The following is a 25,372-nucleotide window of genomic DNA, read 5'->3' as shown; positions in this document are numbered from 1 at the left end:
CCCCATCCATGTCCATAATGGTGCTGGCTAACAGCCCTCTGTATTGATTACTATATGATGCATAAATATGAATAGCAATGTATACACAGAATATACAGTATACAGCGAGATACAGTATCAATAGTATTGTCGCTAATAACAAGACACTGATACAATCAAACAGTAAAAAATATGCAATGTAACTTATGCACTATGTTTCAGCGGTGGGAGATAACACGGTTCGCCGTTTGCAACAGTTTAACAACTTCAGCATGCAACGGTTTCCTCCGTTTGTGATTTGATGTTAGCTGCAGAATTTTCATTGTAATGAACTCAATCGCTAAAAAAAGAGAAAAAAAAAAAACGAACTTTGCAAACTGTTCCTCCACGTCTAACTACTTGAATTATTTTCATAATGTATGCAGAGCACCATTCAGCGGTAAAAAACGGACGGCTCTTGGGCAGACTTGTGCGGCGTGTGTGACCGCCCCTCCTCCAGAGAGCGCTGCGATTGGCCGCCGGGCTGCTTTGTGCTGGGAATGTGCGCCTGCTCTCAGATGAGCACAGATCTGATTTCAAACGAAAAAGCAGCTAAAGTTGTTGCAGTCCTTAAGAACAGTAGCATTGCTTTTTTTCCCCCTGTTAGTTAGGATTTTTGAATTGCCTTTCTTAAAGACAAGTGTGTGGAGGATAACATTTGTTTGCAAGAAACTTTTTTTTTTAATATATATATATATATATATGTAACAATTAAAACCTACAAACCATTCATCTGTTGAAGAGCAATTGACAATAGACGGCATTTGTAAGAATTTGCCTGTCCGAGTAGAAGTGCAGCGTTGTTCAAGTCAACGTGTGGAGATCTGTTTTACGCTTCGTTTGTGCGCATCTGATTGTTTCATTATTTGTATTCGTTTCGGTGCATCTCCCAGCGTAAAGGCTGCTATGAGACAGCTCTGCACGATATAACAACTCTTATTTTAAAGGGTAGCCCACACACTTTTATTTTATATATATATATATATTTGTGCATCTGAACGGAGAGGTATCAATGCCAGACTCGACGATGCTGAACAACAGGAACGGGATGGTGTCTAACATTCAAACCAGAATACGGATAGACCCCTTCAAGTCTAATTACGATTTGGTGGGCAAAGAATTGGGCAGGTAAGTTCAAACTCAACCTATATCCATGCATAACTTCAATTGTGATACAAGTTTACAATGGATTGAAATCGTTATGTGTTATGTATGTTTGTTTTTTGTGGTTTAATTAGAGCGAATGTGTAGTGGATGAAATAAATCGGTGTGCACAAAACAATTGGCTTTAAAACAATCCCTCCTAATTCTACACGTGAGTGAGGGTTTGCAGCAGGATTTCCGATATCTGTATTTAATCCACAGGAAAACCGCATTAGTTATTGGGGAATGCTCCCTTTACTGCACCACTTCAGTGTTATTTTAAAGCGTTTAATTCTTGGTCCCTGTACATTGTTTTTTAATGAACGGGTTAGGGAACACTAAGCCGATTACATTGTTTGTATCGCCGGCTCTGTGTTGTGGCTACAAAGCGCCCGGGTTGTAAACAAGCTTGTATGAATGCACTTCTCTTTGTTTACTGTTGCATTGTCTTGAGGGGAAACTTTGTTCTTATTCCAATAATAATAATAATAATAATAAAGGTTCCGAGTAATCATGTCTATCGATGTAAGGTTTGGTGCGTTCAAACAGGTGTGCAAGCTTTAAACTTCTGCAACCCCCTGCAGTGTATAGCCAAATATTGTACAGCCTGTTTCCTTAAGGCAGCGGGGTTTCTGTAGTCCTTCAGCCGTGCATTTGATTTGAGTGACTAAATGTACCTTTTTATTGCATTGGGACGTTTAACATCTAAAGGTCGTGGTAATCTGAGGTCTTCGTGCTTAGTTAGAAAGGCAACAAAAAAACGTGCGTGCTTCACTTTTGTTTGCGCAGAGGAAATGTCTTTTGTTTTACGGACAGTCCCGCAGGTAGGGACCGCTTCTCCGCGCACCAGCATTGTGTGCAATTGCTCGGCTATGCCTCGATACAAAGAGAGGAGTCTCGGCCGAGCAGCTGGCACCAGTTTCAAAAGCAATGCTCTGAGTATTTCCACGATTGCAGATACTGCCGAGCACCACACTTGTACTTTTAATACGGGCTTTGACATGTTTGCACGGGTGGGCGATGGATTCTCAGCTTCCAAAACCCACAACCAAGACGAGGAGGGGCGAGAGACAAGTGCTTTGAAACCGAATCCATATTTTACATTTTTGTGAGAGATGCCATACAAAAAATAAAAATAGAAGAATGCATGAATGGTGAGCAGACAGTCCAAGAAATCTCTGCTGACAGTACAGTCTATTCACTGTAAAGAGGAAATCAATGCCATTATTTTTGCCTTGGAATACAGTTTAGCCTATTGTGGCTCCCAACTGTTGATCCTGTCAACTAACTTCTGTGCTCTTAAAGCTCATTATCACTTGCTGATAACGGTTAGCTAGGCAGATGTATAACACAGGATCAGTGACTGGTCACAGTTATCAGTTTTCTAGGGAAAGGATGCCCCGTTGTGTTTGGCTGTTGCATTCCATGTTAAACCCCTGAAGATCTCTCACCGTCCAGAGGGGCTAAGGCATTGGCACCAGTGCTGATTAGTAATACAGGAAGGAATGTTTATTTTTCTGGTTAGCTGGAGGGGGTACAGGAAGGCTGGGACATTTATAAGCTTTTGCTTTTTAAAAAGAAAAGTAAAATTATGTACTCCCACCAGCTAATTATTGTGCTGCCAATCACACCTCCTGTGAGGGGAGAAGTGCAATTACATTTTGTTCTGCCCACCGGGAGCTGCCAAAGCCCCATTCCCTGTGACCTACATAACAAGTCTGAACCCCAACAACCTGGGAAGCGCAATGGCAGAAGTGACTACCATTAACTGTCTGAGGTTTGCGATTCAGTGTACAGGTTATTAATGATGCAAGCAGCATGAAAATATAAAATGAAAAATATTTGCAACAATTACACAAACTGAGACCCAGTTCCTTTTGCATTTTTTTTCTTCCTATATGCAGTTAAGGCAGGGTTAAGCTTTGCATTTTGCACCACTAGTGGAGGTGTGGAAGGCTTCATTGGACCAATTTGCTTAGTGCACCAGCTGATTCCCCGGGTTTTTACTCACCGATGCTCAAACACTGCCTATAAAACCTGCAGACATGTTTTTCTCTAGGGCCAGAGTGGAATACCCCTGGATGGAGCTACGGGTGCCAAAATGGTGTTTTTTAGAAAGAGTTGGGAGGTCTATTTTTGTAAGAGAACCCCCCCCTCCCCTTGCCTTTGCTTTAGGAGCAGTAACCAAAGAGCGAGCTCAAAAGATAATTAAGTGTTCTTCCCAGATGTCGGCAGCCTGTTCTCTGTCAGACATCATTGGGTGACCTGGGCACATGGCCAACACTGTCCCACTGAGGGCAGCACACATCTCCACACAGCCACCCTCCCCTCTCCTTCCCCAGGTTCAGACAGTAAATCTCATTAAATGCAGGAATGTGCACTCTGCTGAAGCCAGTAGAGCACTTTGTGAAGATTAGAGGAACCGTATTAGAAAGAGACTGAAGGTGGGGGTGGGGGTGGGGGTGGGGGGGGTTATCTGCAAGTGTGACTTTTTATCTCGGACAGTTAATTCACTCCCTCTACATAGCCTCCTGTTAAACAGCCCATTTCCCTTTTGAATTGAGACATTATGGACTTCCAGTGTCAACCCCCCTCCTTTCCCCTTCTCCAGCATGAACCCATACACACACACCCGAAGCATTCTCAGATGATCACATCTTTTGGTTAATACTATAAGGTAAATTAATCCAGTGTTTTTGTTAGATTTTTTGCCCTTTTAAGCAGTTGTTTTTCCCCACTACTGTCTGATTGGCAGACATCCGTGTCCTGACTTGTGGTTTTGTAGACTTGTGGTCGACAGTTTGTGGCTGTGGTGGTATCCACAGTCCCGTTGTTTTCTTTTGTTTTGGAGTTTAATTTTTTTCTTCAAAAACTGTCTGAAGTTTTGAACTTAATATGAGAAACCCAAGAGACAGAAAGAATGTGCAGCCCCTCTCCTGACCCAGGACTTCAGATAAGTGTTCTGCTTTGTTATGATCCATAACAGTGTGCCAGATGTTTGGAGCAACCCATTTTTGACCTTCCAGGGAATTCATGCTGACAGTGGTGCAGGGCAGTGGGGAGTGAGTCTCCTGTTTTGTTGCCGATGTTTTTTTAACTGCCAGTAGCTACCATTCAGCATCAGGAAAACTTGACTGTTCTGTTAGATTCAGTTTGAGGATCATCAGTTCACATCAATTAAACACAAATTGGGCCATATATAATGTAGTATAGGTTAAGCTTTAGAACCATTTGCTTACTTGCTAATTTTGTAAATTTAATCTCAACCTTAGTGGCTTATCTTATTCTCTTTAGACCAAGCTCGTTTGCCACAGTCTGTATTGCTGCTGATCAGATTCAGATTAGCTAGCTGTGTAACTCTTTCTGAATGGTGGTGACTTTTCACTTGTATGTGCAAAAAACAATTGCAGTCTTGTCTAGCATGCTCTGCTTTACCTTCAGTGATGCATATGTAAGATTCTGAAAAAGATGGTCAGTAGTTTGTCATTCAGTTGGTGTGATGTGCTGTTTTCTTTAAAGTGACCTAGTTTGTCTGCATCAAGCTGCCTGTCTCTTTGAGTAATCTCAAGTGCCTAGATATGACTGCCAGTAATGAGTATTGGAAGTCCATCAGCAAATATGCAGGTGACACATTTCTGTTCTATTGATGCTCTACAGACCTGAGTCACTTCCTCAGAAAGCCACCAGCCAGCCGAAAGACTCTCAGAAAACCAATTCCTCAATTTGAGGCCGTGTTATTACCACTGGATTACCAATATAGCAATACATGTTAACTGCCTTTCATGGTTGAGTTCCAGTAATACATGAATTAGAATATGTAAAAAAAAAAACTGACATCAACTGAAAACTATTTGCACAAGCTACTGTGAGACACCAGGTAATTCTTCAGCCTCCCAAGCCCAGCAGGTGTCTGTAATTGTCAGCTAACTCCCTCCTTACATAACATGTTTGGCAGCTCTCTGCATCGTTAAACTAATTGTTCTATCAAAATCGCTTCCTGTTCAGGGGAAGCATTTCCTCCATGTAACACCCGCCATTAGACACCCTGTACTCAGAGATGTTCACTTAAGCACCAAGGGGGGAGGCAAAAACAAAAAATCTACTGTTGCTTGCCTTTTGTGTGTGAACGATGCTTGAGGTCCTCAGCAAGGGAAGGAAGTCTGAAGTTTGTTAATGAGCTGCATGGTTCCACGGTGTCACTAGCAGCACTGACCTGTAGCCTTTGCCTCCATGAAGGTCAGATCTTAAGACACAGGGTTTAAAAACAAAACGTATGCATTTTATTTTGTTTTACTTTGGGCATTGTTAAATGGATCACTAACAAGGTGACAATCTTGCATGACTTTGTAAGATAGTAATTCATGCAGGGTTTATCTACAATGCCTCTCCTTTGCAGGCTGTAAACTGTCATCAACACAGTGCTACTCTGTTCAATTTGCTAGATATACACGATTAAAGATTTTTGTACAGCATTCTAAAGTTCCTGCTATACTACTCTACAACATTTGCCCTGTGTAGTATTTAAATCTCTCTAGTTGGTTGAATGTGAGGGGCTCTGGATAAAGGCAGATCCAGACATAATCTTCCATCTCTGCAACTCACTAATGAAAGCCTTCACAATGGGGAGGTTGTGTGTATGAAGCAAGTTAGGGGGGGAAAAGCTAATGGAAACGTTGGTTTTTTTTTTTTGTGTGTGTGTGCTATGTATCATGAGGGAATAGTTCCCAGTGAGGTGTTTTATGTCTTTACATTCAGAGCACAGCACAGCCAGTATAAAGTGACACACAGGCCTTCAGTGCAGCCCAAATCCCAAGGCTAACAAACTACTGGCTTTCTTATGCATTACCACTTTGCAGCCCAGCAGGGTGACATTGTTGCTTATCTATGTAATTTCCTTTCATAGATGCTAAGTTTTAACACCTCCCACCTCCTCCTCTTTCTTGTAATGAAATAGGCTGAAAAATGAACTTGAACTTGTCCTGCTCCATCTGTGAAGCATTACGCTCCAGGCCGAAGCCTGGGTCTGCTTTGAAAGCTTATTGATGCAAGCCCATGGGGAGGCTAACATGGGAACGCTCTAAAATGTAGAGATGGAAACGGCGTATTTTTAGGCTCCTGTTTCTGCGGTTGAATGTTCTGGGACCTCATGGGACCTTGTCAACCCTCCTGAAGTTTCGTTAATTTTTTTTTTTTTCTCCCTTGATGGAAAATTCCTCCCTTTTGTTGCCTATTTGTGGATTGTGTTGTCTGCTACAGTAGGTGTATTGTACATACAGGTTTTGGGTTTTTACACCTGCATAATAATGCTGTAACACCTGACCCTCCTTGTTACTTCTTGTTACAATGCCCCCCCTCCCTCCTTCTACAGTCTTACTGTAACAAGAGGTGGGAGTTGCCAACAATGACACCATTAAGCAATCCATCACAGTCAGCCATCAATCACTATGTGCACTCTTGACAGCTGAGCCTAATGGGTATTCGTGAAACACAAGCAAATCTTTTTTGCAAATGTTTACTGCAGCAGTAGGGACTGACTTTTACCAAATTTGTGGCACACTAAGTTTAAATGTGTATATTTACACTACATATTCACACGTATAATACATATTTAATACAAAGGAATTAAGTGAAGAAATAGTAATTCTTAAGGCTGTCTGAAAACCAGCCCTAAGAAGGGATCTGTGTAAATCTACTCAAAGTAGGGAGTGTGATTTTGTTTTTTGTTTTGCAAGACAGAACTTGCTGTTTATCAATAGAATTAACAGCTGCAGTTTTGTACATCACAGAAAGGTTTACTCCATAGCACAAGGGACTCTAAATGTCAAGAGAATCTTGTTCTAAGGTACCGTTACAACTGGGAGTACAACAGTCTGTACATGTATTGGCAAAGATTGTGCCAATTCAGTTCAATTAAATTCATTTGAGGTGGTATAGACCCTGATCCAGTGATTTTAAAATGGAGCCCTCACTCTCTGGAGGAGGGGGTGGGGACAACAGCAGGTCTGGGTGGTCTGGACTGAAGGGGGCTGAAGCCTCCCAGTGAGCTATAAGAGTCTATTGTGTCAGTGACACAGGGGGCAGGTTGCTGACAAAAGTCTTTACGGAGGCATTGGGAATTGTATTAGTCTGTTGAGTTGCTGCTAGAATGGGAAACTGACAGACACTCTAATGCAGAATTTCCATGCTGAATCAAATGTTTTCAGTCTGTTCAAATGTTTTTTTTCAAGCTAGTTTTCTACTTGAGCTTGATGTCCTAATATGTGTATCCCAATCTAGGTAGGGGTGTATGTAACACTATCCTATTCATAATACATACATATTTTATATAGGTGTGTGTGTGTATATATATATATATATGTATATGTATGTGTATGTGTGTGTATGTATATATGTGTATATATATATATATGTATATATATATATATATATATATATATATATATATATATATATATATATATATATATATATATGTATATATATATATATATATATATATATATATATATGTATATATATATATATATATATATATATATATGTATGTATGTGTGTATATATGTGCTGATATCTCAGTTCAGCTATTTATTTTACATATTTGGTGCAAATTTCCTGACCCCTTTTGTGGTATGGTTTCCGCCAGTGATGTGTTTTCAGTTCCGTTCACTCGTCTGTGTTTTTTTTGGCCAGACTTGGACGGACTGAACTCCCGCACAGGGAAGGTTAAAGTACCCTGAGATAAGCTTATCAGCTCTCTCTAGTGAACTGCAAAGTCGGGACAGAAAAAAGTTGATTTTATCTACTGATTTGACACACTCAGCCTCCTTGACCCAGGATAACAGGCAGACGGGGAGTTCTAGATGTCAATGACAGAACGAACATTTAGTAATTGCACTGCTTTGTGAAAGATGACAAACGCCAGCCTTTAGCTCTGCACAGGATTTTTAATTAACACAAGATTCACACCATCTAACACTGTAAAGATTCACCTACTGAAAACAATGAGTGTGTTTAACATCCAGTATACAAGGTAATGTCTTTAAATGCTAATTAGTAAGAGGGCTGTTAGAGGTTGTTCCTCTGTCACATTGTTGGCCAGATTTGTGTTGCCCTGGCATGGGATGCAATCTGGGGAGGACCACGGAGTTGCACCTGTGAGAAGGAAATTGGTTTCCTCTGCTTCGTGCCCTGCTGCAGGTCTCCAAAGCAGTGAAAGCCATGACCGTAACTGCAGCTGCAGCCTTCTCTCTGGGGCCGTTTGTCCCACGGCAGGAGTGTCATATTCTGGCATGACAATCACTGCAGTGTTTTTCACCTTCTAACATTCTGCAAGGTACCTTCCCCCATAGAATTCTCTCTAGGAATCCTGGGTCCCCACCTACAGTTTAAACGTGCTCGGGGGTCCCCTGTGGTATTCTTGCATCCCACCTCTTTAGTCAGTTTCAGTCTTTCAGCTTCCCTAGTTGAGTCAAGTTGCCATGTCAGTTTTGCTTTTTGGTTTTTGGTCAGGCGCAGTGTGCCATAATGGGCTGACTACTAACATCTTTGTTTTGCATGTTAACGTTCTTTCATGCGGTATAGCAAGTTCAATTGTCTTTGTAGAATGGTTTTGAATAGTGATAAAAGGGGAACAGAGATTTCCATAAAAAAAACAAAAAACTCTTCAAAATGCTAGCATAATCGGACCAATAATTTGTTAAAACTGTACAGGATCCGTCTTCCTGCTCCTTGTCCAATACTATGCAAGTAGACCCCTGGCTGTATTGGTATTTGGTATGGTACCTTGAACTTCCCCAGCATGTCCTCAAAGCCTCTCAATGCCCTCTTGTCTCCAGGGGGAAGTTTGCCGTGGTGAAGAAGTGTGTGGAGAAGGCAACGGGGAACGAGCATGCCGCCAAGTTCCTGAGGAAGCGGCGGAAGGGGGAGGACTGCCGCATGGACATCATCAACGAGATCGCCATCCTGGAGTCGGCCAAGGCCAACCCCTTTGTGGTGTCGCTGCATGAAGTCTACGAAACCACCTCCGAGATCATCCTGGTGCTGGAATAGTAAGTGTCTTACCCAGGACACACATGCTGTAGCGCAGTTTTTCCCAAAGCCTGCTCACCTCTATGACCCACTTACTAAAATTGGGGATGTTTGGACCTGCATAAACACTCCAGTCCTGGTGTCTAAGCAGGAACTCTCAATTATTCAATTTGTCATTATTTCCTCCAGTAGGCTTATAAGACTCTCACATTTTAGTTTTACAGCTGATCACACAAAATAGGTTTACTACTCAAAATATTGTCCCTATGGAACATTTTCAGAGTCTGGAGAGAGTTGTTAAAGTCATCTGGCTAATCATTTAATTAGACCAATAAAGTAGACGAGACAAGCTGGGCTGTAACAAAAATCACATGTCGCAGCCCTCAGGGACAGGAGTTTGACACACCTACTCTAGAACATGTCGGGCCATCTACTTCTCCTCTCACTGCCAATCCACCAGACAAATGGCAGGAGTATAGCACTGTAATGAGGACTGGTGAAAATACTGTAGCTCACAGATAAATGGTAAGCCACCGTAGTGGAAAGTTGACTGAGGGAACCCTAGCCAACTTTGAACCCACCCAATCCAAGTGGCACCTGGCCAACTGTGTGCTGCCCCTCCTGGGGAATTCAAGTTGCATTTGAATGTCTAGTAATGGATTTTAAGTAAATCTGATTCCCTTAACTTATATTAATTTTAATACAGAAGTATACTGGCATCTATTCGTATTCACATTAAATAACCAAAGCCTAGAAATGTGCTTTCTCGTAGCTTTTTCCAAGACTTTCGAAAAACCTTCAGTTAAAAAATAAATTGGGACCTAAAACGGCTTGTGGAAGAAAAGGCATTTGCTGCTGTCGCTTAAGGACCAGTTCGTGCCAAAGATCTACCACATCTTACAAAGCACTGCATGTTCAATCACGCCATAATGTACCCGGCATAATGTACTGCTTAAGCATTAAAAAGCATATTTGGCAATTGCATCTGAAGAGCCGAGCAGAGAAGGGATATTTCGGCAGGGAAAATTGCAGAAGATAATTCTTTATTTGCCTGATTAAAAGCTGATATCATCTCATTTTCCTTTGGGTTTAGAACATCATCTGACACGTGTACACTTGCCAGGAAAGCGGATTAGATGATAAGATTGTAAATGAGAAAAACCCTGATGAGCAGGGATTACGATACGTTCTGCATCATTAAACTTCCCTCATCGGTTTGGAAATTTTAATTGATGTATATAAGAAATAAAACGTGCATGATGCTCAGAGATTAAGAATGCGGTAGTGCAGAGTAAAAATTTTCAAAATGTCAGAGCTCTAACCACTATTCAAAAAGACAGGAAGCAGGGCCTGCTTTATGAGAAATAAGATTAAATCTCCATTTAGACACAGACTTCCTTTGCACGTCAAGTCTTTTTACCGCAGACACCAGTATGACAGTTTCTACCATGCTGACAGGTTTCACCTCTGAATTTTCACCTTATAAGGAATTTGCTGATCTGTGTTGAGTGACCTGCCTCCAAGCCATAAAAGCTTTATATACATTTTTTCATGGCTGATTTCAAGAGAAATGTAATTCACGTCAGCAAAAAGTAATATTGAAAATTGTTCTGAAATTGAAGAATCTTGTACAAGAGTACGTGACTGACGTACCATTACTGTAGCAGGGCCTCCCAATGCAACAATTTAATTCGGGCAGCCTCTTGATTTACATTGAATTGACCAAAAGATAAGAAAAACCATGAAAGCAAACGGTTGTCTTTAGACAATTCGTAGAACAGTTTGTTCAACTTCTGAGCCATCCACTGGGTAGGTGTTGGAAAAGTGGTATAAATAAGTGTTTATTAGCAATGCAAGAAAATAATCACCAGCATTTTGAGGTTGAATCAAAACACAATAAAACCACTTCTGAAGCCAAGAGTCTATGTAACCCATTGATGTTAAGTTCACAGGAGGTTTACTGTGCAATAAACTCCAACCACTGCACTCCAGAAAAGTTCCATAATAAACTGAGCTCTCAACCACTGAAGAACAATTTCCCATATAATGGTAGATGCTGCGTTATGAAGATGCCTTATTACAAACTCAAGGTTACAAATGCACGGCTATTTTGCCCACATTATTTGTCTGGCTGCTAGTGGGTGATCAATCTCAGAATCCCATCCCACAGTTCCTTAACTAGAAGGAATATAGCTTCAACTACATGGCTAGGCAGTTGTATCAACTTTGTCTAAAGAAATACCTCCTATTAAAAGTATTACCGTTGTTTTGCAATAATCTTCAGGGATTTGCTTTCATTCCAGTGCAAGATGTAGGAGACATGGTTCCTCTAGCCCAGGGGTTTTCAAACTGGTCCTGGAATACCCCCTGCCCTGCTGATTTTTGTTCCAAACCAAGGTCTTAATTGCTTAATTGAATCCTTAATTGACCTAAAAAAGCAATATAGCATTCAATTAAATAATTAAGACCTAGGCTGGAACAAAAATCAGCAGGGCAGGGGGTACTCCAGGACCGGTTTGAAAAGCCCTGAACTAGCCTAACTGTAACCTTGTGAGTAATGTGCCTGGTGACAAGTCCTCCTGCTTTAATGTACTCGAGAACTGTTAATGAACTGAACATTTTTTTTTCTGAAATCTGTTTCTAAAGGAAGGCAGTGGGAGGACATGTGACGAATGATCTGCAGATAGTAATTGTACTGGCTTACTCCCTCCTGCTGAGCTCTAATGGCCCAAGCAAACAAAGCTGCAAAAATACTATGATTATGTGTACTCTGATAGCTGGGTGTGAGAGTGTGTAGTTAAACTGTGCAGACTGTAGTTAATGCCAATCAAAGATGCTTGTTATTACCCTGTCACAGATGCATTTTAGTTGGTACAGTCTAGGCAGGATGTGACTGAAGCCTGTTTTCCAAAAAGTCTGTACGTTATTGCCTTTTGTTTTGCATAACTGCGATGCAAATCCTGCAGCCTTTTTCCATCACCTGCCGAAGCTGTAGCAGTGCCTGTCTGGGCTGCCCTGCAAGCCCCTGATGAGCCATCTGCACACTGGCTTTTGCATTAGTCTCAACTCGTGGCTGTTTCATTACCAGGATGTGGCAAATCAAGGTTTTGCTTTTCTCTTTTTCTCTACACTTTGCATTGCATGAATGCTGAGACCATATTGAAGTTCCTGTATATTTATCAGCTTTACAACATTCAGAGTATGCTTTTGCACATTCTCTCTTCTTGCTGAGTGAAGAGAGAAAGTTGTGGGGTTTCAAAGAAGAATATGGCTGTTCATGTCTTGTATTAAAAAAAAAAAAAATTATAATAATCTTATTGTTATAGAAGTTCTGTGGAAGAGATCACACTTCCTTGCAGGTTTGGCTGTCACGCCAACATACATAGCTGGCATAGTTTGTTTCTTGGAGAAAAAAACAAAAAACAAAAAAATGATCAAAAAAAAAAGCAAAGCTTGTGAAGTTGCATGGTGCACTGAGGACATCTAAACGCTGTTACATGTGCTACAGTTTAAAGGACGTTTTGTAAGGGTTCAGAACCAGAGCGTGGGTGCAGTTGTTGCAGTGAAGAATAGAAAATTAAGTTTCCATTTCCGCTGGTTTTACATGCAAGCAACGAAGCACAAGGCATCCAGCAAACCAGGCTGCAGAGACACGCACTGCCACAACCACATCCTTCAGAATGGGCTGCGAGCGGAGAGAGTTAGTCTCCCAGAAACCAACGTTGGTGGCTTTAAAATCCTGCATCTATGCAGACGTGCCTGTTGCACTTGAGCATTTCTTTGTGAAAAGTGTGCAATGTTTCAGGAGAGGTGTCTTCTAATTAAATAGTGCCTTTTATATATCATAAATTAATAAAATATGTAGTTACCAAGCGTACCAGCCAGGGCTTCACCCCAATCCAGTCCCCCCCCCCCCCAATAGAAGTATGCACATTCCAACCACCCATTGAAACCAGTCTTCATCCAGAAAGAGAAGCCTTGTTCATTTAATGTGAAGAATGAGCCACTGGGAAAGTTAACAGCGCCTGTCCTTTACATAAGCTTTTGCAGGCAGAGAGCACAGCCTTGCTCCTTTCTCTGGAAGAGCCTGGTTACTCTGGAGCATTGCAGATCAATTTACATGCATTACGTTTTAATCCTTCTTGGGGATAATAACCACGTATGTAATGAGAGTTTTGTATTAACTGGACCACCAAAAAAGGGCATGCTTCCAATTGCAAAATGCCCAGTTTATTTTTTTTTGCTGTGGAGGCATGTGTGGACTGTCTACACTGTTGGAAGAAATGTTTCCCCTTTGACAATTCAAGAGCAATATAAGTCTGTGCAGATCAAGAGTAGCCGATGCGGGGCCAGTCGAATCCAGTGCGTTTACTTTTGGAATGGTTTCAAAAAGACCATGCTTTTGTTTCTACAGGAGTAAAAAAAAATAAAAAAAATAAAATAAAGGTTCATAAAAGAAAGATCTTCTGGGTTCCACATTTAGAAATTCACAAGCAGTTTTATCCCCTCTAGTTATGTGTACCCCATTAATCTCATTGTGTTCCAGATCCCTGTTGCTGATCAGTTAGGCTAAAGCAGCAAAGAAAAACATTCCTAGCTTAATGAGGTGCAGCCAAAGTGGAAACTGCGTTGGTCTGATTTCTGTGTAGCATGCTTTCATACAGTACCTGACCCAACAACAGTCCACTGTAGGGCAGTGTGCTCAGACCACAATTCAGTAGTTATCTTGATTTCAGTCTGTGAAAGCCTTCCTTCTACTGCGCTTATTCTTCAAGATCTGTGGAGGTTGAGTTCCCTTGCATAACAGTGATGCCTGTATGCATAGAAGAACAGGTGCATTTCAAATGTACTTTGAAAACTTAAAATTAACGCTTGATTATAAGTAGTGTTCAGTTGCAGAGGATCTGTCAAAAGCAATGGTCAGTGTATACTTTTTTTGTATGTTTTTCTTCTACTTCTGTTTTGAAAAGCCCGTTTGAACCTTCTGTGTTTCCTCGGGTAACCGGGCACAAAGCATGAGCACAGACACATGAAATGCAGGGTGATTCCAATCAAAACCTTGTGGACTAAAACAGAAAAGAGGACCGCAACGGAACGTAACTCTTACAGAGATTATTAAGATGCTGTATAAGTAGATCAGGACTTTGTGCTAGGTTATGTTAATTACACAGCACTTTTCAGTGCAGTGCAGATTTTACATTTCCCAACGACAACCATATTCCATTTTCTTTACGTGAACTGTATGTGTGTGAGCCTACAACTTTATTTTACTCTTCCAGTAGATGCAAAATTGTGAATCTTTGAGGTCATCAATTTTTCCATTTAAGATTATGGTCAATTACTCTTTAAGACTTAATGGAAAACATGAATTTGCTTTCCACAGAGATTTGTAAAATGGTTATCTTTGGCAGATCTAGAATTATGCAGACCCATCTGGCAGAGGGAAAAGTACAGATCGGGACCGATGTACCCAGGTGATCACAAACCTTTTCACTGCTGCCTCTTCTCACGAATTCATTTGGGTGATTCACTGCTGCAGGACATTTCAGAAAAACTTTCCCTTGCTGTTGGATCACTGAAGATATAAAGACGTATTGTTTTGACTGGGGAATGTACTCTAATTTATACATTAGGTGTCTGAAGGGCCTTAAAGACGTACAGATGTGGAAAGGAAAGCCATGGTTTTTAACTTCTGGGCTGTTTGTTGCTCTTCACACACTCTTCTTACCCCAGACATGTCCTGGAAACCATGGTCTTCTGAAGTCCGCTTCAACACTTTACCTATTTCAATTGATGGCTTTTAATGTGAGGTTCACCTGCTGTCATGGTTGACTTGAGATGCTATGAACTGAAGGTGGCAAAGCTATTAAACCTTGGGTGCTTCAACATATAGTGAATGTCTGACTTGATCACTGGCTTTTCACTGGACTAGCAACGGCAGCACTTCATTGGGTGTTAGTGGGGTCACAGTCAGCTGGTGTGGCCCCAGTGTCATTCTTGCCCAGGACTCATCAGTGCAAAGAGGCAGAGTTGCTGCCTACAATTTTGAGCTTCAATTTGCTCACAAAGCTGGCTGATAGGAAAATTAGTTATTCATGCGTATTGTCTGAATGACATGCTGTTTATTCAAATCCATGTCTTGTGAAACTCAAGAGGTTTGGCTGACCTTCTGTAACTGATGTAGGCATTCCTGGGGTTTAAGGATCTTTATTTTATTGTTTTAAACTAATTCTTTTTTTACATCTTAAATAAACAGCCAAAGTTAGGTTTTATTTATTTCTACTTGCTTTTATCTGTTTTGCATATTTTTCCACAAGTGTATTTTGTTATGTAATTTCCCCTAAACTTTCACCATGCATTTTGTATGTACTTTCTATAGATCTCTTTAAAAGCCCTTTGCATTTTTTTAGAACATGCAGAAGTGAACAGTGACTTTTTACTGAAGTGCTCCAAAGTGATTGCATAAGATTTAGTGTGGTATCCTTTCTTGTAATAATACTTGACACTCACAAAACATGATTTGTGAAAGATGTAGAACTGTCGAGCTGTCATTGTAGGATGGATTTATGGTTCTCTTTAATGTACTGTACAACTTGCCCACATCCATTCTGGGCTGTAGGCTGGGTTATTTAGTCCACCACTACTGCAGCAGCCCATCAATGGAAGTGAATGAGCCCACGGAAGCTTAAGATTCTTCTTTGATCTCCCAGCGAGGAAGTGCTCCATCCACGAAGGCCAGATCCTCAGTGGAAGTGTTAAGTCCAGAGGTTGTTTTTGTTCAGGAGTAGGTTTTCAGGGAGAGGCGTACTTGGTGGTCTTTCTCCACTATGAGGGAAGGGAGGCTTTCAAAACAATTCTGGGCCCGGTTCTCTGATATCAAGAGCTACTATGGGAAGTTTATTTTGAATAGTGATCTGCTTACCAGATTTTTCTATTCACTTCCCATGTTGGAGCACTTTTTCTTTATTTTTTTAATTTATTTTTTTTAGAGAATGTTTGCTTTGGTTTCTTTAGTCTCTTTTTTGGGGGGGGTTCTTGTCCCCTCTTCTAAGATATAGGCCTCTATTAAGGGCTGTGCTTCTTGTAAGAAGATGCCAAGAACTAGCCATGACCCTTTGCCATTTTTGAAGGGTTACCTCGAATGCTTACCAGGCTTGCAAACGTGCACAAATGTATTTTTTTGTCCCCATGAAACTAAAGACAGTGGTGTATACTTCCAGGTCACAGCCCAGCTTATCAAATGGTTTAGCGATCAGACATTTTCTTTTCTAGGTGCCTTAGTACCAGTAAACTGGACTGAGCAGGTGGCTACCTAATCTTCTGTGAAACTGGCTCCAGGTAGCTATGTACATGTGACAAGTATGAGGAGATGCTAAAACCTTACAAATCTGTCTGCATGTTAGACTTCTGACTCGAGGAAGAGAAAAATGCTCTAAGGACCTAATTTTTTGTTTTCCAAAATTTGGAAGTGATTTTCAGTTGCTCAACCATATGTACAGCTTCTATAAGCATCTTTTTTTTAGAATCGAACCGGTTTCAGGACAGACGTTGATAAGCATGAGTGTCCTTCTCCCTATCCAAGATAAACTCACTCCCTTCTGAACAAAAATATCCTACTTAAAACTATTTAAGGAAGTCTTAAGCTACAGAGCAAACCAGGTGCCCAAAGACTGTTTGTCTGGCACATACTTCACCTCCTTAATCATCAGTGGTCTTTTTTTCAGTCTCAACTTCAGCCACTTCTTGAATAACAATTCTGTTGGACTTTTTATCTTTTCTTTAATGACAATCTGGCTTAATGTAATATACAAGTGAGCAGACCTTTTAGAGTCGCATAATGTGGATAGATAGTCTATAATTTGGGGTTAGGAAAAGGTTGAGTAAAACGGTATGAGAAGGGCAACTTGTTCCCTGATGGAATGAGTTAGATCACTAAATATTTCTAGAATCCTCTGACGAGTATATCTTGCATTGTTTGATTTGCCTAAAACACCTCAGCTACACATTTGCTTATTGTAGAAAAAGATTAACTGAAATTATGTGGGTATGCAGTGCACTCCTCCTGGAATTTAATTAAATGTGCATATTAGTCAAAGTAATGTGCAAAAGAATTCTTGATCCCTGCCAACTGATAAAAAGTGGAAAGAACCAGGGACAGTCATTACCAACACAAACTGAACACATGCCCCTTAAAGATCGCTGAACCTCGCTTTAAAAAGACTTGTGCTTGCTGCTTACGATTACCGAAACGCAAAGCCGTGCTATATTCCTGGACACAGGCTCTTTAAAGTAAGAGGACCACAGCCTTTGTTTGCATGTGCTCAAAGATCATCCTTCATGCATCTATTACGTCTTTCCCCCGGCTTCATTTCCTACACTATGCGTTTCTTGGAACAGAAGTCTGTGTAAATAGTTTCACAGATTTTTTTGTTTTGTTTTTTGTTTTTAAGAGCTTGCTTTGGAGGGGAAGGGGGTGGGAGGGTTCTTCAGACTGGGCTGGGTGTAACTGGTCTGACACGCCATGTTTGGGTTAATGGAGATTAATGCAACAGTAGTGTAAACCTTCCCTTCCCCTTCTTAATTACCTGAAAAGATGATTGTTCAGTCCGATGATAAGGCTGATCAAACTAAACAGGCTGTGTTTTAGCAGCTGGAGCCTGGACAAGAGGGGGGAGTTAACAAAGAAAGCAAAGTTATGGAACTACAGCAGTAGTATAACCTACTCAAGCTTTCTTTTTTTTTTTTCTTAAACCAATACTTGTTTTTTCATTGTGGGGTCATGCTAAGAAGCTGTGCTGATTTTTAGTCTGAGAATGTGGAAAAATAAGTTTAGAAGACTGCTGTGACTGAAATGTCATGGATGAAAAGTTTCCAGGTCTTTCTGGGGACTCCCTCTTTACCCCAGTTGTTGCAATCCCTTGTAGCGGACCTTTTGAGTTAGGTCATTGATATCGCAGGTACAGCGTCGTGTGAATTAACACCAGAAACTAATGATCTACTTTCTTCTTTCACGCTTAAGGGCCCTTCAATGCCAATTTTATTTAGGTTGATACAGATCTTTGTCTTGATAGCCACTCCTGTTACACTGGTCAGCAAATGCACATCTGAACTGCTTCGATTTGATTTATGAGGCAATGGCTTAACCTGTGGAGCATCACATGCTTTTTATGAATGTACAAAGTGCACCATTTGTTCCAGGCCAAAGTACAAACTAATATGCACTGTTGCATAAACTGCAGATACAAGACCTGGATTGACTTCTGTCAAAAGGGGAAAGTTTGTAAAATGTGATTCTTTTTTTCAGCTGTAGTTGTGTGGTTTCTTAGTTCCTCCTCTTAAAAACATTACTTCTCTCCCCCCAATTCTCTGTTTGGCATGTTGGGGGGTTTTAATATTGCTGTGAAATCATTGAATATATATGAAATATCACTTTGGATAGTCAAGCCAAAAGTGATTTGGGATTATGCGGTCTTGCTATATTTGTCCCTTTTCCTGCAGGAAATGACAAAGCAAATTTCTCTGAATCCAAAACCTTAAAAATCTGTCTGCATTTTAGACTTCTGACACTAATTAATTCAAGGAAGAGAAATGTGTTCAGGGCCAAATTTTGTTTTTGTTTTTCAGTTGCTCAAACATATGTACAGCTTCTGTTATCACACAATAGTTCAGATAATTTATCAGGAAAAAAATGCGAAATCTAAGCAATTGTTTTAAAATTGTAGGTCTTTTACCAACCAACTTGGGACAAATTGGGTCCTAGATAGTTAATACACATTCTTGACTTTCCTCTTTGCATTTTTCTGACTGGTGGTGCCTGTTGTATTCCTGTGTGGAGACAGGTGTTTAACTGCTGTTCTCTCTCTCCGTCTTCCCTTAGTGCTGCTGGGGGGGAGATCTTTAACCAGTGCGTGGCTGACAATGACGAGGCCTTCACAGAGAAGGACGTCATCCGGCTGGTGCGACAGATCCTCAGCGGAGTGGCCTACCTGCATCGTAACAATGTGGTGCACCTGGACCTCAAGGTGAGTCCGTGTCTATAGAGTTAGTTGGAGGGAACAGTAGTAACCCTGGATTCCAGTTCTGATTCTAGCCCTGAACTTGCTGTTGAAGAAAACAGTGGCAGATGCTACTACATTAAAATATCTGTTTTTGTGGTTCCTCTGCAGTCAGCTTACAGCAGCTACAAATTTAGTTTTTTTATTTGTATGAACCGCTGATATTACATACACACCCTGACAACTTGTCTTGCCGCCTCTTAAGCAACTAATCTCCTGGCATGTAAACACACGCTTGAATGTTTTGGGGTCGCTTTTTAAGATCATAACAATGAGATTTAAAGCTTGAGAGACATTAAGCTGTGATTTTTCATGGGGAGATGGGTACCTGGACAACGCCATGAATTACCACGGAGGTGCAGCCTCTGTTCCATTCAGTTTTAAGCAAGGGAAGTCCTAAACAGGCAGTGACTAAGGCGAGACCAACTGTTAGGGTGTACACGGGTGATGGGGTAAGAGCTATTCCTGGAGTGGATTGTCTTAGGTGCCAGCTGCTCCATTCATCTCAATCCCATGTGTGGCACAGCTGTGATGCCCAATCCACACAAATCGTACTGGGCATGCTTAATTGATCAGGATCATGGGCTCATTTATAGGGTTTTGCTAACTGGATAAAGGGATGAGTCAGGCTAGCGATCACCAATACAAAGTGGAAGCAGTTAAGCACCTCTTGGCTGCAGGAGAAAATGATACGTAGTAATTTTCTCAGAGTAGAGGTGTAGGTGTTTCTTGTGAAGTGTAACTATATTTTATTAGTGTTCTCGACATTTTGAGCTGTAAGGAGCTCTCTCTCTCTCTCTCTCTCACTTATTACCTTTCTGCCCGTATTACTGCTAACTAAGAACTTAATTAGGCCGCCTTGACACTTCCATGCCATAGTGTTCAACAGCAAGTCTTCAGCCCGTCTAATACTTTCCAATTTAAGTGATGTGCAGCAACTGGTTTTGTAAACCACATTTTAAGCGAGTGTAATGTTTACTTCCCTGCAGCCTCAGAACCTCCTGCTGACCAGCTGTCAACCACTGGGAGATATCCGCATAGTGGACTTCGGTCTCTCCAGACGGATGGACAATGTGAAAGAGGTGCGCGAGATTCTTGGTACTCCAGAGTATGTAGGTGAGTGCCATTTTCGATTTATTTCCTATTTTATGTTTTTAGCTTGGCAAATTTCCCCCTCTCTTCCATACCACAGAATTGCTGTCCTTATTTTTCACTTTGTGTTGACTTTTAAAATCTTTTTTTTTTTTTTTATGTACATCTTAACCAAAACCCTGTGTTCAATTGTCAACTTCCATGCTCATTGTCTTTGTGGAACTCGAATGTCTTGATGCAGCTGTGTACAGCACACTAGTGTCTGTTTGTAAGCCTTGTATATCTTGTCAATCATGTGGACTGTGATTATTTTACAGCTCCCGAAATCTTGAACTACGAGCCCATAAGTACAGCGACAGACATGTGGTGAGTATAGCAGAGACATGAAGCTAACTGGCCTTATATTTTAATTCAATTGTATAACTTCAACAGTTAATTTTCTTTAGCTTCACAAAGCATTTCACACTACTGTAATATTTGTTGCATAAACATGTTTCACTGGCTGTGGCATTCACAATATCTCTAGTAGAATTACCTAAATTTCTGTGCAATCTTTCAAGTTGCACTAAAATTCCAAAATTGTTCAGTACTTGTTGGGCAGAGATCTGGATCTTCTAGATTCTTTCCATTCATTGTGTGCAATAGCTGTCTTGAGCCAAAAGCTTTGAGAATAGGCCTGTTTGTTTTTAGTTTTTGTTAGGGGTGAATTCAATCAAGATAGTGTTTCAAGATGTACTTCCGTAAGTGTAATTCTCTCTCATCCTCTGCTCTCAGGAGTATCGGGGTCCTGACATACGTTATGCTGACTGGAGAGTCCCCCTTTCTGGGTGAGGACAAGCAGGAGACCTTCCTGAACATCTCCAAGGTCAACGTGGACTATTCTCAAGACGTGTTCGAAGGCGTGTCCAGTCTGGCCATGGACTTCATCAAATCCCTGCTCATTAAAAACCCCAGGTAGGTGTCAGGACACTGCCACTGAAGAGCAAATAGTGGGCTTCCTCCAGGCTTGGAAGTCATAGGCCCCCCTGAGTGTAGTTTAAACTCTTTGACTCATTGTTCGCATCCTAAGGAGTGCTGAAAGGCAGGTGCTGTTAACTTGCATTCCTGCAGGAGATGGGTCAACGAAGGCTTGCCAAAAATCAGTCTGAATCCCCACGAGCTGGTATTTTGTGTTGTCTGTTGTGCTACTTTCTAGACGCGAGGTGTTTAATGGCGGCATAATCTGCTGTCATGACATGGCACTGAATAATAAAGCGACTGCCCACTGCACCCAGTACTGCACTATTACTTCCAGTACAAAAAAGGCTTATGATCATGCCATGAAATTCCAGATCACGGTTAATAAACACCAAGCAGTTTAATGGTAACAGAAGATGATCTCTGATGATTAATCACATTTGAACATTCCTTTTTGTGTGAATAATATCTTAAGGAAGCCGAGAAGGAGGGGCATGCTTTCATAGTTTCTAATTCTGTTTGAAACGGGTATCACTGTCTGGGTGAATTTGCTTGGGGGGATGGGATGGGATGAACCATGTACCACTCTGTTGTTCACAGTCCATTTGGAGCCAGGGCACAGTTATAATAAGGTGGAAGGTATCCAGAAAGCATTGGAAGGTAGCCATTCTTGGTATTCCAGTGGGCGGTGGAATGCAGAAATAAACGCAGGATAAATTGCAATCTCGTCTAGATGTTTTGGGAATAAAAGCGCACTGTACAAGAAAGATTTCCAAGATAAGTTGCATCTGTCTGAACACAATTCCCCCCGCCCCCCCACCTCTCCAATCCTTACAGAGCTGCCTTAATTAAAAGAGCAATTGTAGCATGCGGTTACTCGATAGTGCCATGAGATACTTGGCATCAGATTTTTTTTTTACTTGCTTATCCCCCCTTCAGTAGAACTATGAGAATGGCTTGCAAGTCAAGCGATAAAGCTTCACTGGTTCATAGCCTAATCCTGAAATCCCTGGTGGTATTGAGGAAGTTGGCAGGAATCATGGTGCGGTATTTGTGGAGCAAAAAACATGAGATTAATAGTGCAGCGTGCAAGTTAGTTAAGTCAAGGTGCCCCATTTTGAAGGGGAAAATCAATGCTGGCCTTAACAGCAGTGCTCTCTTGTCCTAGTGTAATGGTGTGCATGAAAGAGAAACTCAGTTTGAATAGTAAATACAATTATCTGGACAGGATTATCTGAAGCAGAGGGTCATGAATTCAATCCCAAGTGGGGGACACTGCTTTTGTACCTTGAGCAAGATGCTTTACAAACATTGCTCCAGTAAAATCTCATCTGTATAAATGGGTGATTGTATGTAAAATATAATGTGTATGTCACCCTGGATACGAGCGGAAATGTAATCATAAATAAAATGTGAGTATGGAGGGGAGGCAGGTCACAGCATCAAAAATTCAGCAGAGTTTCTCTTCCTGTTATTTTGGGCAAGCTACTTTGATGTAAATTTACCTACATTTGACAGGTACTTTTACTTATAAGTGGCAAAGTCCCAGAACAACTGAAGTAGTTGGCCTATGCAAATTTGTGTCTTGAGAAACAGACTAATGTGCCTTGACTCGTCTCCAGTAGCTAACCGGTTGCCAGTTGGCTTCGACTACATAGGTTTGTCCCAGGTCCCAGTAAGGTCGTGTGTGAAGGAGTGCCTCCTATTCTCTGTCTGAAACTGCCAAGCAGTTACTGGTGCTAACTGTTTTTGTGGTTTTCTTCTGTGATTACAGGAAGAGAGCCACAGCTGATGACTGTCTGAAGCACTCATGGCTGTCTACTTCTACTCTCAGCCTCCCCCATGCCAACCTGCTGCCAGCCTTGGTGGAGGCAGAGACCAGCCAGTCGGAGTCCGAGCCCGAGAGCCCAGACTCGGAGTCCCAGGAGCTGGTCATCATGGCCTCTTACACCCTCTGCTCCAGCCAGAGCGACATGAAGGTCGTGAGGAACACCTTCGCCTTTGATGAGCCTTTTGTGGCCCGAGCTGACATCCAGCAAGAACTAGTGTGCTGAACTCCTTTTAACTGACTTAATTTAACTTGAAAGAAGCAGACAATCTGACATGGAAATCTGGACATTTTTTCTTTTGTCGTTCCTTTTTCTCTTTGTGGTGCAGTACTGTACTTTGAAGAGGCGAAGGCCCTTCTCCACACATGGCTGCATGAGTCAGGCAGGATGTCTGTGGTGTGACTAGGAGAGTGGCCTCCCAGCCTTGGCTCTTTGAGCTTCATGCTCTGTAAAACCGAGGGCCATGTTTGACATATGGATTTAGGAGGGGGGGGGGGGATTGGAGACGCATACTTGACCGTACAGTCAGTGAGTTTTTCTTGCCGGACATGAGATCTAGTTATGCATTGGTCGGTCGTAAGATGTGATTTTTGAGGCAGCTGTACAACAGAGGAAGATGTCTATTTTCCACGTAATAGGAATTCTCACCACAGGGAATGGACCAGTGGGCACACATTCTTTTATTACTATTTGTGTTTTTTACCCCCTCCACCCATTTAAAACAAACTGACATCAGACATATGACTGTTCCTTGAGAAGGAGAGTCTGTGGTTGGGAAGCTAATAGCCCTGACACTTTTGGAAGATGTTCATTTTTTTGTTTGTTATGATTATTATTATTTCCTCCCGATTTTCAGCCAAATCCGTGTGAGCGATGCTGCTTTTGCTCGGAGTGTTTTGTTGCATAGCCTGCAGACTGCCACGAACACTTCATGCCCAGGAAAGGACGTTGGGTTATTGCTTTGGAAGTTGGGACAAAAGCTGTATTTCAAGAGCTTTAAACCCAAACCTTTTCTGTAAGACTGCACTTTCTACTGCTTTGCATCAAGACTCACACCTTTCAGTTTAAGTCCAGATCCACCTTTTTAAGGAAGATTCACAGATGTTTTCTTGGGAAGGGACAGTCAACTTTATGCACTTTCCGGTCGACAGAGAGAACTTGAATGTTAAAATGCAAAACAGCCTTTTTTTGTTTTTTAAATGTGTGTGTATATATATATATATATATATATATATATATATATATATATATATATATATATATATATATATATATATATATATATATATATATATATATGCATAAAAACATTGTTCAGGCATGCAAAATGTGAGGGCACATACTTGTTTAAAGTTAATTTTATATATTCACATAATGCAAACTAAGTGTTTTATCTGTATTTTTATATATATAACATTCCACAGTGCCAGACCCCAAAAAAAGTTTAATTGGAGATGTCATTCATGTCTACTGCTAATGTTTGCACACATTGTTTTGCTTTTTTTGTTAACTTTTAAATTTTTCATTCCTGTGTTTGAAAAGCAAATGTTCTTTTTGTTTAATGTGTTCATGAATTATTTGTTTTCTATATGGTTGCTCTTTGAGCTTTACTTGCCAATTTTGATTGTGTATGTATATATTTATATGAATGAAAGTGTCATTATAACCAGTAATTTAAAAATTTAGGAATTAAAAAAGGATTGTGGGGAGTATTTTTGCTTTTGAAGGTGGACTTTGGGATCTTTTTTCCAGAGAAAAGCATAAAAAAAAAAAAAGTGTTTGCTGAATAAGGGTAGGAGCTTTTACAGACATATTGCCAGAGACTGTTGACTTTAGTGATGAATTGTATATGAATGTTTGATTTTTGTTTTTAGGTCCTTTCAAAAACTATTTTTCTATTGTCTTTTTGTCTTATTTTAAGAACCATATTATATAAAGAGAAGTTGTATTATTTCCTTGTATGGCTTGATTATTTTTCTTATACTGTACTATGAGATTTAAAAAGACGGAGGTCTGCATAAAGGAAGCAATCAAAACATTCCTATTGAAAGAGGGTTTATATGAAAGCAAAAAACATGCAAGTAATCGGCTGTTAGACATACTGCCAATACAACTGAGAGAAAAATCTGGATAAAACTATACTTTATTTTTCTAAATAAACACTTGATGCCCCAGTAATTTTTTTGAAGCATCTACATCTATTTTCTCAATTACAGATTTGTTTCCAGCAGTTAATATGGGTGATCTGAT

General features: G+C 40.8%; 1 protein-coding gene across 1 annotated transcript; it reads left to right on the top strand.

Moving 5' to 3' along the window:
• Positions 1–532: 532 nt before the first annotated feature.
• On the top strand, positions 533–25,073 carry stk17al (serine/threonine kinase 17a like). Its single transcript, XM_066698436.1, has 7 exons — positions 533–1,146; positions 8,997–9,209; positions 19,067–19,211; positions 20,234–20,360; positions 20,654–20,702; positions 21,111–21,290; positions 23,068–25,073. The coding sequence occupies exons 1-7, from the start codon at positions 1,031–1,033 to the stop codon at positions 23,345–23,347; spliced, it is 1,110 nt and encodes a 369-aa protein (XP_066554533.1). The 5' UTR covers positions 533–1,030; the 3' UTR covers positions 23,348–25,073.
• The last annotated feature ends 299 nt before the right edge of the window (positions 25,074–25,372 follow it).

Source organism: Amia ocellicauda, chromosome 3 (genome assembly GCF_036373705.1).
Source record: "Amia ocellicauda isolate fAmiCal2 chromosome 3, fAmiCal2.hap1, whole genome shotgun sequence".
Lineage (NCBI taxonomy): Eukaryota > Metazoa > Chordata > Actinopteri > Amiiformes > Amiidae > Amia > Amia ocellicauda.
The sequence above is the reverse complement of the archived record's forward strand: the minus strand, read 5'-3'. Positions and strand labels throughout refer to the sequence as shown.

What these genes read in the sequence shown, in the direction of transcription:
- stk17al (XM_066698436.1), top strand. Translation starts at nt 1,031, where the DNA reads ATGCCAGACTCGACGATGCTGAACAACAGGAACGGGATGGTGTCTAAC. An exon ending in TGGTACTCCAGAGTATGTAG is followed by an intron (nt 20,361 to 20,653) that starts GTGAGTGCCATT and finishes ATTATTTTACAG; the next exon opens with CTCCCGAAATCTTGAACTAC. An exon ending in CTGCTCATTAAAAACCCCAG is followed by an intron (nt 21,291 to 23,067) that starts GTAGGTGTCAGG and finishes CTGTGATTACAG; the next exon opens with GAAGAGAGCCACAGCTGATG.